This window comes from Dromiciops gliroides, chromosome 4, assembly GCF_019393635.1.
Source record: "Dromiciops gliroides isolate mDroGli1 chromosome 4, mDroGli1.pri, whole genome shotgun sequence".
NCBI classification, from domain to species: Eukaryota; Metazoa; Chordata; class Mammalia; order Microbiotheria; family Microbiotheriidae; genus Dromiciops; species Dromiciops gliroides.
This window is the reverse complement of record NC_057864.1, coordinates 38,164,561-38,183,145: the sequence shown is the minus strand read 5'-3', so window position 1 is coordinate 38,183,145 and position 18,585 is coordinate 38,164,561. Positions and strand designations below refer to the sequence as shown.

At 41.1% G+C, this 18,585-nt stretch overlaps 1 protein-coding gene across 1 annotated transcript in view; it reads left to right on the top strand.

The window, feature by feature from the left end:
* The window catches only part of LRRC8C (leucine rich repeat containing 8 VRAC subunit C), a 100,548-nt gene extending 86,049 nt beyond the window's left edge, over nucleotides 1-14,499 (top strand). Inside the window, exon 3 of the mRNA XM_043962638.1 lies at nucleotides 6,794-14,499. Coding sequence (XP_043818573.1) covers nucleotides 6,794-9,067 — 2,274 coding nt within the window. The 3' untranslated portion in view covers nucleotides 9,068-14,499. The remainder of the gene's footprint in view (nucleotides 1-6,793) is intronic.
* The last annotated feature ends 4,086 nt before the right edge of the window (nucleotides 14,500-18,585 follow it).

Below are 18,585 nucleotides of genomic sequence, written 5' to 3'. Positions count from 1 at the left end.
TGCCTTTGTGCTGTACCATAAACAAGGCAGCTTCCTCCCAATTATCGCTTCTAGATAATAACTCATAAATCTGTGTTGGAAGAACCCAACTGGGGCCTTGCTAATATTGTCTCTTCTGCCCTTAATCATTCCAATGGATCACATTTCTATAACCCATTATTTATTACAAAGAGTTTCTGTGAAGCACTGTGAAGTAGGCATTATAAGTACTCCCAGTATTATAGATGAGGAAACTGAGGTTCAGAGGAATTAGTGACTTATCTAGGGTGTAATTAGGGCAGGAATTGAATCTAGGTCCTCTGACTGCAAGCCTGGTATTTTTTCAACATCTGACACTCCTTGACCCAAGTTATGTATTTGTCACAGAATCAAATGTGGTGTTTAGTTAATTGTGCTTCACAAAAAGTTGGTGAATGGACAGTCTTAGATACTGGGGAGAAGGGATTGGTAACTAAAAGGGAAAACAAGAGGAAGACCTCAGAGTCTTTCCTCAAGCGTCTACTAGTCTCCCAGAGACTTTGTCTGACTGCTTCTCTCTGAAGGAACAATCAGACCCTGTCTGTTCTCACATTCCAACCCCTGACCTGAGGTAGCTGTGTCTGTGGTATGTAACCAGATAGGTCCACATACTTTTATGTTGCTCCTGTCTATATTTCAGACTGTTCCTCTGATGCTCCTTTTCTGCTTTTAACAGAGTCCATTAACATCTCGCTTTAGCAAATTTCTTGTCTTTTCAACTTGGCACTTATTCCCACCCCTTTTTTTGTGATCATGATGTTTTCCTGGAAAGTACAACGTAAGGGAGATTTTATTCTGCATTGCTGTGATTGAGCCTCTCATTCCTGACCAAATAAAAGATAGTTACAGTAGATCCAAATAATAATAATGATATAATTTTCTATAGTGCTTTAAGGTTTACAAGGCATTTTACAAATATTCTTTCATTTTACAACAACCCTGGGAGGCAGGTACTGTTTTTATTCTCACTTTGCAGTTGAGGTAACCGAGGCAGACAGAGGTTAAGTGATTTGCCCATAGGAGCACAGCTTGTTGGTGTCTGAGACCAGATTTGAACTCGGGTTTTCCTGACCCCAGGCCTAGCACTCTATCCCCTGCATCACAACTCATAAAGACTCTCTAAGAAGATCTAGACTGAGGATTGGAAGAGACCTATTCTGGAGAAAACACAGCTCTTTGGTGTGTCGATGACCTATGACTAAAAGTGTGTGTGTGCGTGCGCGCTCTTGTGCGTGCGCCTCCCTCTTCATTGCTGAGGTGGGTGGGGGAAGGGTAGGAGTAGATCTGGTCCCCTGCACTTATTTTCAGCTTGTTGATATATTGGCTGGTTTTCCTGTTTCTCTGGTATGTAACCAGATATGTTGCTTCCTTTCCTTTCAGAATTTTTGTTGTGGAGGGTAGGTTTCTTGGTAGGGGAAGAGGAAGTGAGATGTATGGAAATGTCAGTGATATAAAAACAAAAGCTATCAATCAAAATGATAAAAATGTTAGTAAGAGGAAAGCATAATTACATGTAACAAAAAAAAAAATTGCAGCTATAAGCCCCAGTAATTGCTCAAAAGACTACAAAATGCACCTACCTGTGTTGTAACTATACCTTGCTTATACAAGGTGTCCCAATTTAGTATAAAAAGACAGAGCATCCATCGGTATTTTAGGGATCAGGGACCTCATCAGCATAGAGTGTTCCCAGAATGCTTCAGTGCTTTAGTAGATGGGATTCAGGAGTTAACACTTAAAAACAAATTTCCTCTTTCTAATTTCCCTATTCCTGTGGAGGGCACCACCATCTTCCCTGTCACCCAGACCTACAGCTTAGGTGTCATCCTGGACTCCTCCCACCCCCAGCCCCATCCTATCTACTGTCAAGTCCTTTGATTCTGCCTTTATCAACTCAGATATAACCCCTTCCTCTTTTTCATTTATTTTAAAATCCACCTATATACAATACATAAACTTGCAATAGCCTTATTTTTTTCTTTTTCTTTTCTTTTCTTTTTTTTTTTTTTGTGGGGCAGTGAGGGTTAAGTGACTTGCCCAGGGTCACACAGCTAGTGTCAAGTCTCTGCGGCCACATTTGAACTCGGGTCCTCCTGAATCCTGGGCCGGTGCTCTATACACTGCACCACCTAGCTGAACCTACAATAGCCTTCTGATTGTTCTTCACACCTCACATTTCCCCCCCCCCCACTCCAGTCTATCCTCCACTCAGCTGTCAAATTGCAGGTCACTCCCCTTCTCAAGAAATCCCAAGGGACTCCCCATTACTTCCAGAATCAAATATAAAATCCTGTTTGGCTTTTAAAGTTCTTCATAACCTACCCACTTCCTGTCTTTGCACGCTTTGTACACCTTCCTCCCTCTCGTGTACTCTACAACCCAGGGACACTGGCTTCCTTGCTGTTTCTTGCATGAGACGCTCAGTCTCCAGACTCCATGCATTTTCACTGACTGCTGCCCATACCTGGAATTCTCCCCCTCTTCACCTCCACTTCCTTGCTTCCCTGGCTTCTTAGAAGTGTGAGAAAGGGGGGCAGCTAGGTGGCACAGTAGATAAAGCACTGGCCCTGGATTCAGAAGAACCTGAGTTCAAACCTGGCCCCAGACACTTGACACTTAGTAGCTGTGTGACCCTGGGCAAGTCACTTAACCCACATTGCCCGGGGGGGGGGGGGGGCGGGGGGAGGGACAGACACGGGGAAGGCAGCATAAAAGGCCAAGAAATAAAAAATTAAGGTTTAAAAAAGAAGAAGAAGAAGTGTGAGAGAGGCAGTGTGGACTAGTGGACAGACAGCTGGCCTTGGAATCAGAAAGACCTAGGTTCAAGTTCTGTCTCAGCAACATATACTGACCACATAAACCTCGGCAAACCACCAAAACTCTCAGTAATATGAGCAACTATAAGACTCCCAGGGGGCAGCTAGGTGGCGCAGTGGATAAAGCACTGGCCCTAGATTCAGGAGGACCTGAGTTCAAATCCAGACTCAGATACTTGACACTTACTAGCTGTGTGACCCTGGGCAAGTCACTTAACCCTCATTGCCCCGGCAAAAAAAAAAAAAAAAAGGCTTCCAATTACAAAGAGGGAAAGAGGAATAAAAATTGGAACCCAAAACTATAAATAAAAATGTTTACAAATATGATACCAAGCTCCACTGGTAGCTGGAGTTTCTTCATCCACAAGTCCCCTAAACCAGTGAAATCTCAGGTCCCGTCCCTATTCCTACCCCCACCTTGGAATAAAAAAATTAGAACCCAAAACTATAAATAAAAATGTTTATTATTTTAAAAAATATATAAGCAGGGAAGCATTTGAAGTTGGGCACTACAAATAGGGAGAAGGCTGTCCATTGGCCCCAGGGTGTTGCTTTCAACTGAACTTGTACAATGAAGAGTGAGGGTGGGACCACAAGGGGTTTTAGAATTAAAAAGAGATAAATTCAGTCCAGAATGGAAAGTCATGTTATGAGCAAGTTGTGGGGGCCCAAGGCCCAAAGACACTGAGTGGTCCAGGCCTTAGGACCTGAGGCCTAGCTGTAAAGAGAGATTTCAACATCAAAAACTAAATCAACCCAGAGGGTCCAACAAGTCAAATCTGATTCAGACACATTTGCCTAAATAGAAAACAAGAGGAAAGGCAAGAAATGCTTGTTTGGATACCCTCTGGAGTAAGGCTGAGGTAGCTTGAGGTCGGAAAGCTAAAGTAGGGGCTGGCTTTGAGGTCCTTTAGAGAAAAGTCTTCTTTGACTAGAGCTGGTTGGTGGAGACACTTCCAGGTTGTGGCCAGTAAAATGAGAATGAACTGGCATGAGCTATGGCTGAGAGAGGGTGGAGGGGTGGGGAAGGGAATAGAGAACCTGGCCCAGTCTGGCATTCCCACACCCCAAATTTAGATCAAGAGAAGCAGACATGGGCAGAGGGGAGGAGTAGAAAAGCAGATTGCTAACAACTAAGGCCTAGCTAGACAAATCAGTGGCAAAGGAAATAGAATGGAGTTAATATGGAGACTAAGCAGGAGATTAGGCAAAAGGAGATTAAAGAAAACTGGGCCCCAATACTCTTTATTTGGTGCTCAATATTGGCATTAAACTTTAAGAACTATGACAAGTATTTCCTTTTACCTCTCCCATTGTCTACTGTGAGCTCTCCCTATCCCTTGTGTGTTTCCTGTGTAGCCTGTTTTGAAGCTAGTGCTTCCTTTTAAAATGTATGGAGTAGATAGCACATGTGTTCTTATCAGGGACTGTCAAAAAAAAAAGTTATTCCTTTAATGGGCTGTATTCTAGAGATTTATTTAAAAGTGTAGGAGAAGTTTTTTAAAGGGGGAGGCTGGAGGGAGGAAAAGGGGGGAAAGGAGACAGGGCAAGGGGGACCTAGCAGATAGGAAGGCAGCTTTGGAGTCAGGATGTTGTTATTCAGTTGTGTCCAACTCTTCATGAGCCCATATGGGGTTTTCCTGACAAAGATACTGGAGTGGTTTGCCATTTCCTTCTCTGGTGGATTAAGGCAAACAGAGGTTAAGTGTTGCCTAGGATCACATAGCTAGTAAATGTCCCTAAGGCTGGATTGGAACTCAAGTCTTCCATACTCCAGGCCCAACATTCTACCCATGGAGCCATCTAGGTGTTTCTTAAGGATGTCAGGATGACCTGAGTTCAAATTCCACCTAGGGCACGCACTGGCTATGTGACCCTGGGCAGGTTGCCCTCTATCTTACTGTTCCAGGCAGCAAAGATCTTAAATTATAGAACAGTTAGGAAAGGGAGCTTCATCACCAGAAGCTCTCCACATTTATTAAATCAGCAGTGCTGAAAAAAGATGGGAGGAAATCAGAGGGGAACCCCCCCACACACACACACACCTTGTAGACATACATGTTTACACATACATAGACAACAGTCATGGATCAAATGAATGGAAATGGGTAAATTATAATATCATCACATATTTTGTATTTATAAAATTACTGTAAGTGAAAGGAAAATGATGAGTTGTCACACTGGTTCTCGCCATCCTCTCCTTCCTCGTTCTGACTAAATCACATTCCATTAGCCAGGTCTTCCTAACTGGCCTGTCTTTGATGGAGAAATCATCTCTTTCAGCTATCTCCTCTGTGAGTCTTGGGTCCTTTGTCCCAACTCACCGTGCTCTATGTGCTGACCCACCAGCAAGCAACAATCATTTATTAAGCCTACTGTGTGCTAGGCATTATGCTAAACTCTAGGGATACAAAGAAAGGGTTAAAAAAAAAGCCTTGCCCTCAAGGAGTTCACAGTCTTATAGGGGAAACAACAATAAAACAACCATGCACAAATAAGATATATAGGGGCGGCTAGGTGGCACAGTGGATAAAACACTGGCCCTGGACTCAGGAGTTCATGAGTTCAAATCTGGCCTCAGACACTTGACACTAGCTGTGTGACCTTGGGCAAGTCACTTAACCCCCATTGCCCCGCCCCCCCCCCAAAATGACCTGCTAAAGCAAACTAAACATTTAGGGGCAGCTAGGTGGCGCAGTGGATAAAGCACTGGCCTTGGATTCAGGAGGATCTGAGTTCAAATCCAACCTCAGACACTTGACACTTAACTAGCTGTGTGACCCTGGCCAAGTCACTTAACCCTTATTGCCCTGCAAAAATTTTTAAAAATGTAAAAATAAAATTTAAAAAAAGATATATAGAGGATTAGTTGGAGATAGTCAGTACAGGGAAGGTACCAGCTTTTAGTGGGTTTGGGAAGGTCTTCTTGTAGAAGGTGGAATTTTTGGCTAGGACTCGAAGGAAGCCAGGAGGGTGGGGATAAGGGAGACATTCAAGGAATGGGGGCATTCAGCCTCCTAAAGTACCCAGAAGCATTAAACATACTGAGCTTCCAGTTAGAGAGCAAGAGGCATGTGGCTAAAAGACCCGAGATGGAGCTACCCTCCCACACAAAGGCTCCTGATGCTTACTTCTTTGCCAAAGGACTTGGTTGTTTTGTGCTATAATTTAAACATAAAATGCAAAGGAGCCAATTTAGTGTTGCTTTAAGGAACAACAACTTCCTGACAACTGGAGCTATTCACCTGTATAATGACCTGCCTTGGCGGATTAGAGGTTCCTCCTCCCTCTAAATGTTCAATAAGGAATGGATGGGGGCAGTTAGGTGGCGCAGTGGATAGAGCACCGGCCCTGGATTCAGGAGGACCTGAGTTCAAATCCAGCCTCAGACACTTAATACTTACTAGCTGTGTGACCCTGGGCAATTCAATTAACCCCAACTGCCTCACCAAAATAATAATAATGATAATAATAAGGAATAGATGGCTGCTTGTTGGGTATGTTGTCTTTCCAGCCTCTGAGGGTCCCTGCACAGCTATGAGATACTGTATTTCAGTAATGATCAGGGTCCAGCATTTCCTTTTCTCACACAGGTAAGTGGAGAGTAAATATGGGAGATGGAAGTGAATAAACTCCTCCAGGGAGTCACAGAAAAGTAGCTGGATAATAGAGACAATGGTGGTATGGTGGATGGCATCCTAGAGTTGGAGTCAGGATGGTTTCAAATGCCAGCTCAGACACATGGTTTTTGGTACTCTAGTCAAGTTACCTAACCACTCTATATCTCAGTTTCTCCATCTGCAAAACGAGGTGGTTGTATCTGATATCTTCCAAGATTCCTTCCCAGCCCAGATCTATGATCCTTTAAGGAGTTTTGTGTGATAATTTCCCAGCTTTATCAATACAGACAAGTCCGTGGGGCAGTATGATTTGAGAATATCCTTTCTATGTTTCAGGTTATGCAAGACAAGATAATCTGCCTCCCCAAAACCACGCAGCCATCCCAGAACCACTCTTCCCTTCCCAACACATCTCACAGCATGGACACAACAACACCACTGCCTCCACCGCAACCATCTACCAGCCCTGCAACTGTGGAAATGAAGGGACGAAAGACTGACTTGGACCTTCAGCAGTACAGTTTTATAAACCAGATATGCTATGAGAAGGCCCTCCACTGGTATGCCAAGTACTTTCCTTACCTCGTCCTCATTCACACCCTCATCTTCATGCTTTGCAGTAACTTTTGGTTCAAGTTCCCTGGCTCCAGTTCAAAGATAGAACACTTCATTTCCATCCTGGGGAAGTGTTTCGACTCTCCTTGGACCACCAGGGCTTTATCTGAGGTGTCTGGGGAGGATTCTGAAGAAAAGGACAACAGGAAAAATAACTTACAAAAAGCATCGTATCCCTCCCAGACAGCTCCCGATAACACCTTGGTCAAATCTCAATCATTGAAGTCCATACCTGAGAAGTTTGTGGTTGACAAGACTTCTGCTGGGGCTCTGGATAAGAAGGAAGGTGAGCAAGCCAAGGCCCTATTTGAAAAAGTAAAGAAGTTCAGGATGCACGTTGAGGAGGGTGACATCCTTTACAGCATGTACGTCCGGCAGACTGTCCTCAAAGTGATCAAATTCCTGATCATCATTGGGTACAATAGCGCCCTGGTTCCCAAAGTCCAGTTTACAGTCAGCTGTGACATTGACATTCAGGACATGACTGGCTATAAACACTTCTCCTGCAATCACACCATGGCACACTTATTCTCAAAACTTTCCTTTTGCTATTTATGTTTTGTAAGCATCTACGGACTAACGTGCCTTTACACTTTATATTGGCTGTTCTACCGGTCCCTAAAGGAATATTCTTTCGAGTATGTCAGGCAGGAGACGGGAATTGATGATATACCAGATGTAAAAAATGACTTTGCTTTTCTGCTGCACATGATCGATCAATATGACCCTCTCTACTCTAAGAGGTTTGCCGTGTTCCTGTCCGAAGTCAGTGAAAACAAATTGAAACAATTGAACCTAAATAATGAGTGGACAGTGGATAAACTGAGGCAGAAGCTACAGATGAATGCCCAGAACCGCCTGGAGTTGCCCTTGATCATGCTCTCCGGCCTCCCAGACACCGTTTTTGATATCACCGAACTGCAGTCTTTGAAACTTGAAATCATCCAGAATGTCATGATCCCAGCCACCATCGCCCAACTCAGCAATCTCCAAGAGCTCTCGTTACACCAGTGCTCTGTCAAAATCCACAGCGCTGCTTTGAGCTTCCTGAAGGAAAACCTGAAGATCTTGAGTGTCAAATTCGACGACTTGCGGGAGTTGCCCCCTTGGATGTACAGCCTCAGGAACCTGGAAGAGCTCTACCTGTATGGCTCTCTGGGTCATGACATCTCCAGGAACATCACTCTCGAATCCCTGCGGGAACTCAAAAACCTGAAAGTCCTCTTACTCAAAAGCAACATCTCCAAAATCCCTCAAGCGGTCGTGGATGTTTCCAGCCACCTACAGAAGATGTTCATCCACAACAATGGTACCAAGCTCGTCATGCTCAACAACCTAAAGAAAATGATCAACTTGACGGAGCTGGAGCTGGTCCACTGTGATCTGGAGCGGATCCCCCATGCCATCTTCAGCCTGCTCAGCCTCCAGGAGCTAGACTTGAAGGAAAACAACCTCAAGTCCATAGAAGAAATCATGAGCTTTCAACATCTGCGGAAGTTGACAGTCCTCAAACTGTGGCATAACAGCATCACCTACATCCCTGAGCATATCAAGAAGCTCACCAGCCTGGAGCGCCTAACTTTTAGTTACAATAAAATAGAGGTGCTGCCTTCTCACCTCTTCCTATGCAACAAAATCAGACACTTAGATCTGTCTTTCAATGACATTCGGTTTATCCCGCCGGAAATAGGAGTGCTGCAGAGTTTACAGTATTTTTCCATCACTTCTAACAAAGTGGAGAGCCTCCCCGATGAACTGTATTTCTGTAAGAAACTGAAGACTTTGAAGATTGGGAAAAATAACTTATCAGTCCTTTCACCCAAAATCGGGAACTTGGCATTCCTCACCTCTTTGGAGGTCAAAGGCAATCAATTTGAGGTCCTCCCTCCAGAACTTGGTGACTGCCGGGCCCTGAAGCGATCTGGCTTTGTTGTGGAAGATGCACTGTTTGAAACGCTCCCTTCTGATATTCGGGAGCAAATGAAAGCGGAATAACTTATTTTTCTTCAAAGTCTGACTGAAACATGCTTCTACCAAATACATTATAAATAATTAGGTAGTCTAATGCCTTTACTATTTTTTTTTCTTTTTCACACAAAACAAAATGTACAGACAGATTTGAAGTAAGGAGTACCTATATTTTTAATAAAAATTTACTTGTATTTTTTCAATGTTAATATTTTAAAATTTTATTTGTCCTGGAAAATAATGTCCCTTTATTATTGTTTTGTACTGGCAAAAACAGTTCCATCTGCTGTTTGTTGTTTTTTTTTTTAATTTTTGCTTTTGTTCTAAGTTCAGTTTATTCTCAAGGAAAGGAGGCAGTTCAGAAATGCACCATGTTGTGGATTATTTGCAATAGATGAAGGTATTTGGCTGAGAGCAAATAATAGGTCCAAGGTCTTTCGGTTGTTTGATGTATCAAGTAGTCTTGCAAGGAATGCAGGTCATTTTCCTCTTACCATCTGGCTTTTCCATTAATAGGATTCATTGATTCTCTTTCTTTAAAGAATTGGAAAAAAAGAATAAAGAATTAGAAAGAATTAAGAACCAAATTCATTGGTTCTCTTTCTCCTCAGATGAAACTGAAGTCAGTGAGCCCAGTAGCAAGAGGTGCACAGATATAAAGTTGCCATTAAGTTCTCACCACCCCCTGCAACCCCAAACAGTGTTGGTGGTGGGATTGCAGGAGAATTGCAATTACTGCCTTTGAATGGTAAAGGGTTGTTAGTGAAAGAGGAAAGCTATCTTCAGTTACTGGTGTCATAGGGTTGAATGGATTTGCACTTTTTGAAAATTATTTTTAGAAATCAGATTTTCAAATGAAATTCTCAGTGGTTTGTTTATCATTTGGATCTTGATACTGCTGTGTGGCACTGGTAAACAACCTTTGATAGATTCCATTTTTTTTAAATATACTAACTGGTAATGGAATTAAAAATCATGAAATTAGAAGCCTGCTTTTTCAGTAACTCAATCATCTGTAAAATCTTAATATGTGGGTGCATTAGGTAGGACATTTGACCTACTATGCTCAATAGCCAGTGAACTCGACTGTTTTTTCCTTCCTTTTGGGCAGTATGGCCATTGTAATTTATTTAAGTTTTGCCAGTTGCCCCCAAATAAATGAAAGGTTATAAAACATTCTGTTTATATATTAATCAATTTCCCTCTAAACCTTTCTTTCCTGTGAACATACTGACAGCTGCTGGTTTTTCAGGAACAAGAAATCTATCTGCTATGCTTGACTTTAAGTAGGGTCATGTCCTAAATGAGTCTATTACTTTTTTCTTTTAAGTGTGAATATAAATTGTTAAGTGGTTTTCACTTAGCAGATTTTGCCTGATGGTCAATATTGGTCCTATCTATTCTTGCACTTAGCAATGCAGAAATATTTGGATCTCTGTGTGAAAAGTGTCGATGGACTCTTAAGCTTTGTGATAAGAAGATACAAAAATAGTGTTTGCATATATCGTGATTGGTCATGAGACTTTTGTCATAGTACCAAATTCTTATTGCACTGAGCACTCATTAGTCCAATAGAACTTCTCCTTCATCAAAGTCAAAGAGGAAAGTGATGGATGGCCTCAAAAGCCTTGTTTTAAAAACTAGTTGTTCAACAAATAAGTCAGTGGTTTAGTGTTAATGTGCTGTAGACTGCATCAATAGGAACTGTTCAACATGCATATGTATCATTGTTTCCACTTTCCACTTGGGTGCCATATTGGAGAAACATTTTGCATTGTTCTATTCATCTAATGATATAACCAAAGTGGTGTTACAAAGCCTGCTGAACATTCAGTGTTTTTGAGCTCCAACTGGCTAGTTCACTTAGGTGAGGCTGGGAGTGAGAGTTAAAAACCCTGTGTGATTGAAGTGGTCTTGTGTTTACATTTTCTCCCCAATTAACCATTCATTTTCAGAATGTTGAAGTCCCTGTAGACACTGGTTGTGAATTTTATATGTTGTATTTAGAAATGTGCTGTACTCTGTGATTTGAATGTTTTTAAACTTCAGGAGAAGTCTTCTTTTGTTTTTGTTTTGTTTTGTTTTGCCACTGAGAAGAACAAACCAACCCTATTCCAGAAATCAAGACCTCAGTGGAACCTGGGAAGGATGGGCTGTATTTTTCTGAATTATAGACATAGGTTTGATTTTATGTGCAGCCCTTTCAAAAAAAAAAAGTGCCATCAAGCTTCAAAGCTTATTTAAGAGAACAATTCAGCTTTCTAGGTCTATAAGCATTTATTAAGTCCCTGCTGTATGCGTGAGACATTTCTATTACACCAATTTTGGCAGAACTGCAATGCCAAATCAGCCTAGCTTATTTTTCATTTGTAAGGGAGCATCTCCCTTATCTGCCAAAATGAGTCTGATAATAATCATAATCATCATAATAATAGTAATCCTTAAACTAGTTTTTAAAATGAAACTACATAAAGCCTTTCATCTTTGGCTTGAAAAGTAAATGCTTAGACATTTCTATGGAGGCGGGGGAGGCAACTGTCCCACCCGAGGACATATAATACACAGACTTAGATATTTCCTGATTTTCTCTTTTTTAGCTTTCTAACTTCCCAGTTCACATTTGTTAATTAAAAAAAAGTTTGGCCTTTATTAAATAAAACTCAGGTAAACAAGTAGCTTGGCTTTCCTAAGGCCACTTTAGTCATCTTTGGGGTCTATTTATGCCCCCATTTTCAGCATTTTTAAAGTGCTCTTGTTAGAAGTGAATAATAAATTGTATTTCCTCTCAGTAGGACCTATAAGAGGCTACCTATGTAAATATACAGGCACCCTATCTTTTCAGCTGTTCAAACCTCCTTGATCCTCAAAATGGCAAAACATTTTTATGATATAGAGTAGTGCTTTAAGAGGAGACATTCCTTTCATTGATGAACTGATTAGAATGGCACACAGGCTGCATTTCTAAGTGAAGCCTGTCTGTGAATTGGCTCACCATTGGCTCTGCAGAAATTTGGTGTTCTTAATCCCATGGACTCTGACTACAAGATTTGCGGGGATAATTAGTAAAGCTCTTCACTCACATAAACACGATTTTCACACCTGTTATCCATGGCACAGTTCCTTGCCCATTAACTCACCTATGGTGCTAATCTAAACTTGTCCTCACAATTCATGCTATTATACACTCATTCTAAAGGGAAAAAATGTTATAAATATCTCCTCTGCTAATTCCTAGATAGGAAGTGTGGTTTAATGGAAAGAACCCTGGCTGTGCTGTTAGAGAACTTGCATTCAAATGATGCCTCTGGCTTTAATGCCTGGACATCCTGGGACAAATCATTTCAGCTCCCTTGGTCTCAGTAACATCATCTGGAACATATGGGGATTGCACTAGAGGTTCTTGGAGGTCATGACAACCCAGTGCTAGATCTATGAACTATGAACATAGAGGGCCAGCTTTGGAGCAAGGAAGATCTTCATTCAAGTCCTTCCTTTGCCCCAGCTTGGCAGCTACAGGCAAGCCACTTCAACATCTCAGTGCCTCCAGGAAACTCTAAGATGATAAATTAAGATTAGTTGCTGATAGGTGCCTGTGGGTGGGGAGGGACGTCTCCACACTGAGTCTGACCAGAAAAAGATCCCAAAAAAGTGACCTTTTTTCATACCTCTTGTGTTGGGGCCCTAGCTAACCTGAGGGGAGGGGGTATGAAATATCCAAGAAGGCTTAGCTCAGAAAAGAGATGCCCACAGAGAGACATCATAGCTGCCTTCAAGAATTTGAAGGACTGTCATTCAAGAGAGATTAGACCAATTCTACCTGACCCCAAAGGACAGGACTAGGGGCAATGGGTAGAAGCTGCTTGGGGACAAATTTAGGTTTTGTGTAAGTAAGGAAAAAACTTTCCCACAATCAGGTCTCCAAAACCATAATGGGTCACCTCAATAAGTAGTGAGTGAGTGGACTTCTCCTCCTTCGTGGAAGACCACTTGTTGGGAATGGTGTCAAGGCGAGAGTCTTGTTCATAGATTAAATGGCCTCTAGGGACCCTTAGGGCAGCAAGAGTCTATGACTAAGTCTGTGGATTTCTTGGGATGAGACAAATGTAAAAGGACCATTTGGCCCTTGTCTTACCCTTAGGATTTGTCATTATTACTAATATGAAAGAATCAGAAATAGCTTGACTGATTTATGGATGTCCTTTTAGCAACACTTTCTTCCACCACCTAAAAAAGTTCACCAGATAAGTATTACTATACTTCACTTGCCAAAATTTAAGGTAAGGAAATACAGTCTTTTAAATAACTTCCTTCCATGGAAATGATCTCTCCTAAATAGATCTCCCTATTACCCATCAAGCACTCATTCAATTCAACAACCATTTATTAACAAGCACTACGCATCAGATACTGTACAAGGCAAAAATAAGACAAGAATGAAACATTCGCTGACCTCAAGGAGCTTACATTCTACTGAAATGAAGTGACCACTAAGGATCTACTGATATGAACCAACTAAACCATACATCATTGCAAAGAATTTTACCAGTACTCCAAAGTTGTTAACAGAATGTATTTCAGCATAAATGCATACTTTTTGAGGCCCCATTTAAAGTTCATTATGATCTTATCAATGGTAAAATTTGACCTCTCAGATTAACGATCCATAATGGGATTGCCAAATTAACAGTATCCCGGAGGACCTACAGTCCTTGGTACTGAGAATTACTTTCCACTCAGAGAAACTAGGGAAGAACTGTTGAGCAACCATAGACTGAATCTCCCTTTGGTTCTTCTGGACTGGATAAAGCTCACTGGTGGAAGGTGAGTACCTCTTTAGGTTGTGAGCTCCTTGAGGGCAGGGACTGTCTTCTGCATCTTTTTATCCCCAGCACTTAGCACAGTGCCTGACATATAGTAGGTGCTTCATAAATATTTACTGACTAACTGACTCTGGAAACTTAAGCATACCATATTTGCCCAGCATCATTATCCCTTTTCCCTAATAGTTCTTAGGCACCAAGTGTCTACTAGCCCTTGGTCTTCCCAGTAAAGTTTATCAATGATAATGCTTGGAAGTAAAAACATATTTTATGACTTTTATGGCAAATTTCTGTAAAAGAATAGAGATAGTGTGGTCTTGGTTTTATTTGACTGGCAACTATTTGATAAGTAACATCCTATGAATCCTCCTGCTTCCTCTATATCCATCTTTTCCCACTCAATCTCTCCTTGAAGGGGATATTTTTGTTGTTGAAGTGCTATATTGGGTGAGCTCTATCTTTCTTTGCATTCTCCAGACATCAGTGTGTGTTCATATTGTCAAATTCTAAAAAGATCTCTAAGACTGTCAAGAAAAGTTGGAAAGTTGACACGATGGAGAAACATCTTAAACCTATGGCAAAAAGTGTCTTAATATCATTGGCCGTGTTGTATTATATTGCAGTACAGTTCCAACAACGTAAGTGAAATAAAACTTTTTTCTAATTTCAAATGGAGATCTGTCTTTTTTTGGGGGGGGGGGAGATGGGGGAGGTTTATGTCTTCTGCATTTGTAGTTCCCAAAGGTGGTGAGAGGGGAAGGGTAGTATGAGTAAGTACTTTAAGTAAATGCAAGGTAATTGAGGAGGAAACAACCACTTATGACTGGAACATGGGGGACCATTTTGGAATGTTCATAGCAAGAGGCAATATGATAGAGTGTGAAGCATCCTAGAAGAGACCTGGGTGTATGGAATCACAGGATTTCAGAGTTAGAGATCTGAAAACACAATCCTCACTACAGAACACCCAACAAGTGGTGAGACAGAAGTCAAGGTGACTGGCAATGGTTCAGGATGCAGTGGGTGACCTTGGCATCGTCTATGTCTAACCGAGCTTTAAGGGTTGCCTGCTTCTCTCGCCTGTGTGGACTATTGGACCAAATTGTTCCCATCTGCCTATTCCACCCAGGAAGTCTTTACATACTCGCAACTCACCTATGGGTTTGAGTCCTGTTGGTTGCCCTCAGTCTGGTTTAGCTGAGTCTGCCAAAATGGTTTTACCATGATGTGGTCACTACACATGCTAGAGCTTCTTTCTTGGATCCACAGGTGAGAATTGGATAACAGGTAGACACCAAAGTTGGAAAGCAGTCCTGAAAAGGGCCCAGCATCCCTCACACCAGAGGCGATAGTCTTCCTTGAACACTCATATACCCCAGATATTGGTAAAGGTGTCTAGATCCCACACAAGCATTCAAGGTAACAGTGCATATGCTGGCAAAAGAATTCTATGACTCACACCGAAATGCAGAAAACATATAAAAAGCCATCAATATCATGATCCTCCCTCTCTAGATCCTCCCCAGAGCCCAATACAAGCATCCAGCCTTATTATGATACAACTCTGAGGACTTGGATTTCCCCAAAAGGGGGAATAAGAGGATTGCTATCAAGGCAATTCTCAACATTCTGGCGAATTCCAGTTTGCTCTAGGCACTCACTGAGCCTTAATATATTATGTCGAGGGCTTGAACTTTCACAGAACAGTAATAAACAAGAGAGGCTACCCTCTTTATCCTCAGGTCTGTACTATCTTAATCATTTACAGTAATAGTTGGGGGGCAGAATATCTGTCTTTTGCTTAATTATATTTTTACTTTACTCTCTTGCTTTTCATGGAGCAAGGGTTGGGGAGGCAGAGTGGGAAGAAACATGTGTGTGATTATCCTCTCTAAGAAGCTGGTGATGCCTGGGAATTGCCCTTCTCTCTGGAGAAGATTGGATCCCAGAATTCTCATCTTAGTGGTTGCCAGAGAGACAAAGCTGCACAAGATGTTGCACGGGACATCCCCTTTTTCTTTCTAGAAGACTGGATTCTGGGATCAAGCTGCCCTGAAAGTCCCCAGTTCTCTATTGAGGGAGGTTGGAGTTCAGTAATTTCCACCATTCAGTCTACATGGTTCCTATTCCCTTGGCTGTCATGTGACTGAGAGTATGGATGCTTCAACCACTGCCTCTCCTGGGCTTGATCCCAGGTGGCTTGGTCCCCAGGTTCAGGAACTGGCCCCTGGGATCACATGGATGAGGACTCAAAACACCAGTGCATTTCTGCCCCAGCACAATGGTTATTGGCTCTGGTGTTTGTGGAGGGGTTTTGAAGAGGATTTTTGGAGTTCAGGTTCACTCATTTCCACTGTATCTATTCCTACAAATAAGAGGAAAGAACAAAGAGGTCTAAATAGGCCATATGTACTCATTTATTTACACCTATATTTATCTGCCTGTTACTCACAATGGGAAAACATTTTTGTTATCTCTAATTGTCTACCAAGAGTAGAAGTTTCTTTGGTTGCTGATGTGGTTATAATGGTGTACAGATTGCATTTCCAAATGAATTCTAACTAAGAAGCTCACCAGCTGTTTCACAGATGTTTGGTGTTCTTAGCTGGTAGGGTCCTCATTAAAATTTTTTTGAAACTTAGTAAAAACAAAAACAAAAACCTTTGCTCACATGAATTCAAATTTCTTAGCCCATTATATATCCTATGGTTCTAATGTCCTGGGATCCCCCAATTTGTTTTGTGTTTTGTACTTATTCTTCAGGGAAAAAAATTCAGTAAATATCCCCTCAAAGAAGTCTTTGGCAATGAGTACCTTTTCTAGATTAGCCCTGAGGGTTGGCTTCTCCTACAACAGGAATTCTAACAAAAGTCCTAGCCACTGAACATAGTCACTGAAACGCATCTTCCATGAGGTGCCAAGTGGTATGTCTGAACCTTTCGAAGGAAGACACAGCCCCAAACAAAGTCTTGCCTCCTTGTAAGCTACCTAGGCTGATCAGAAAATTCCTCTAAGCATCTCCTTGCCCCCAAGATGTTTTTCAGACAAACTTCTCCATGTTACTTGCACTAGTGAAGTTAAATTTTTTAAAACCCAAATATAATACTTTATGTTTATCCTTATTCTGTTTTTATCTTATTCTATTCAGTCCAAAGTCCTAAGTTTATTTTTTAAAAAAACTTTTTGAATCCTGACTCCATCATCCAATGTGTTAGCTATCCTCCCAGCTCTGATTCATCTGGAAAAATGATGAGTATACTATCCACATCTTTAATGCAAACCATTGATTGAAGAGGTTCCACAGCACTGTTCAAGTGCAGCTCTCTGGGGTATTCTACTGGGAATCTTCCAAGTTGATATTAAGCTATTAATAGCTATTCTTTGAGTCTCGCATAGAACCATGACCAGTTCCATCTAATTGTACTATTATCTAGCCCACCTATCTCCATCTTTTCCATAAGGATCTCATGAGAAACTTCATCAAACACCTTACCAAAATTCAAGTATGTTGGTGTCATTTCCAGTAGTGTCCAACTCTTTGTGACCTCATTTGGGGTTTTCTTGGCAACAAGACTGGAGTGGTTTGCTATTTCCTTCTCCAGCTCATTTTACAGATGAGAAAACTGGGGCAAATGGAGCTAAGTAACTTGCCTAGGGCTGCACAGCTAGAAAGTATCTGAGGTCAGATTTGAACTCAGGAAGATAGATAGATAGATAGATAGATAGATAGATAGATAGATAGATAGATAGATAGATAGATAGATAGATAGATAGATAGATAGATAGATAGATAGATGTGTGCATGCACATACACACACCCCATTCCTTTGATCTCACAGCTGAGTAACTGTCAAAAAAATGGAAATTTAGTCTAGTCTGACCCGTTCTTGAAGACATGCTAGTTCTTTTAAAACACTCTTTTCTTTCCTAGATATAATTAGTCATATCTTTAATAATACATTCTAGAGAAAAGCAATTTGAAATTATTCTTAAAAACACAGTGACTAAAATGTCCATACTTATTGATACAAATATTCTATTGGTAGGGTATATTATGCCTCAGAGAGGCCAATTTTTTAAAAAGGTCTCATAGACACCAAAATATTTAAAGCAGCACTTTTTTTACTAGCAAAAAACCTGAAAACTAAACATATGTCCTTTGATTGAAGAATGGCTGAGAAAAGTATCACATAAATAATATATTGCTATGGTGTAAGAAATTCTGAATAGTGAATTCAGAGAATTGTGGAAAGATTTAGATGAACTAATGCAAAGTGAAGTAGACAAAATCAGGAAAACAAAATGCCCAACAACTATAGCAATGTCAAAGGAAAGAATAAGAATTATAAAACAATTGAAACTGAATGCTATGAAATTGTAATGATCAAGCTTGGTTCCAAAGAAGAGGATGAAGTCACTTCCCTCCCTTTTTTGCAAAAGTAGGACACTATGGGTGTGGAACACTAAAACTAATGTCACACTTTTTCAATTTGTTATTCAAGCTACAAGTAAGTGCTTGTTGTATATTATTATGCTGTGTTATTACTTCTTTATTAAGTTGGTTGGTTTTGCTCAACTGGTTTCTCCACCTACCACCCATTCCCCACAGGGATAAGAGCAAGGATAATTTGGGAAATGTAAGTGAAATAAAAGTAAAATATATCAATAAACATGGAAACAAATCCACTTATACAATGACTTCAATCTTCTAAAGGAAAAGCAATT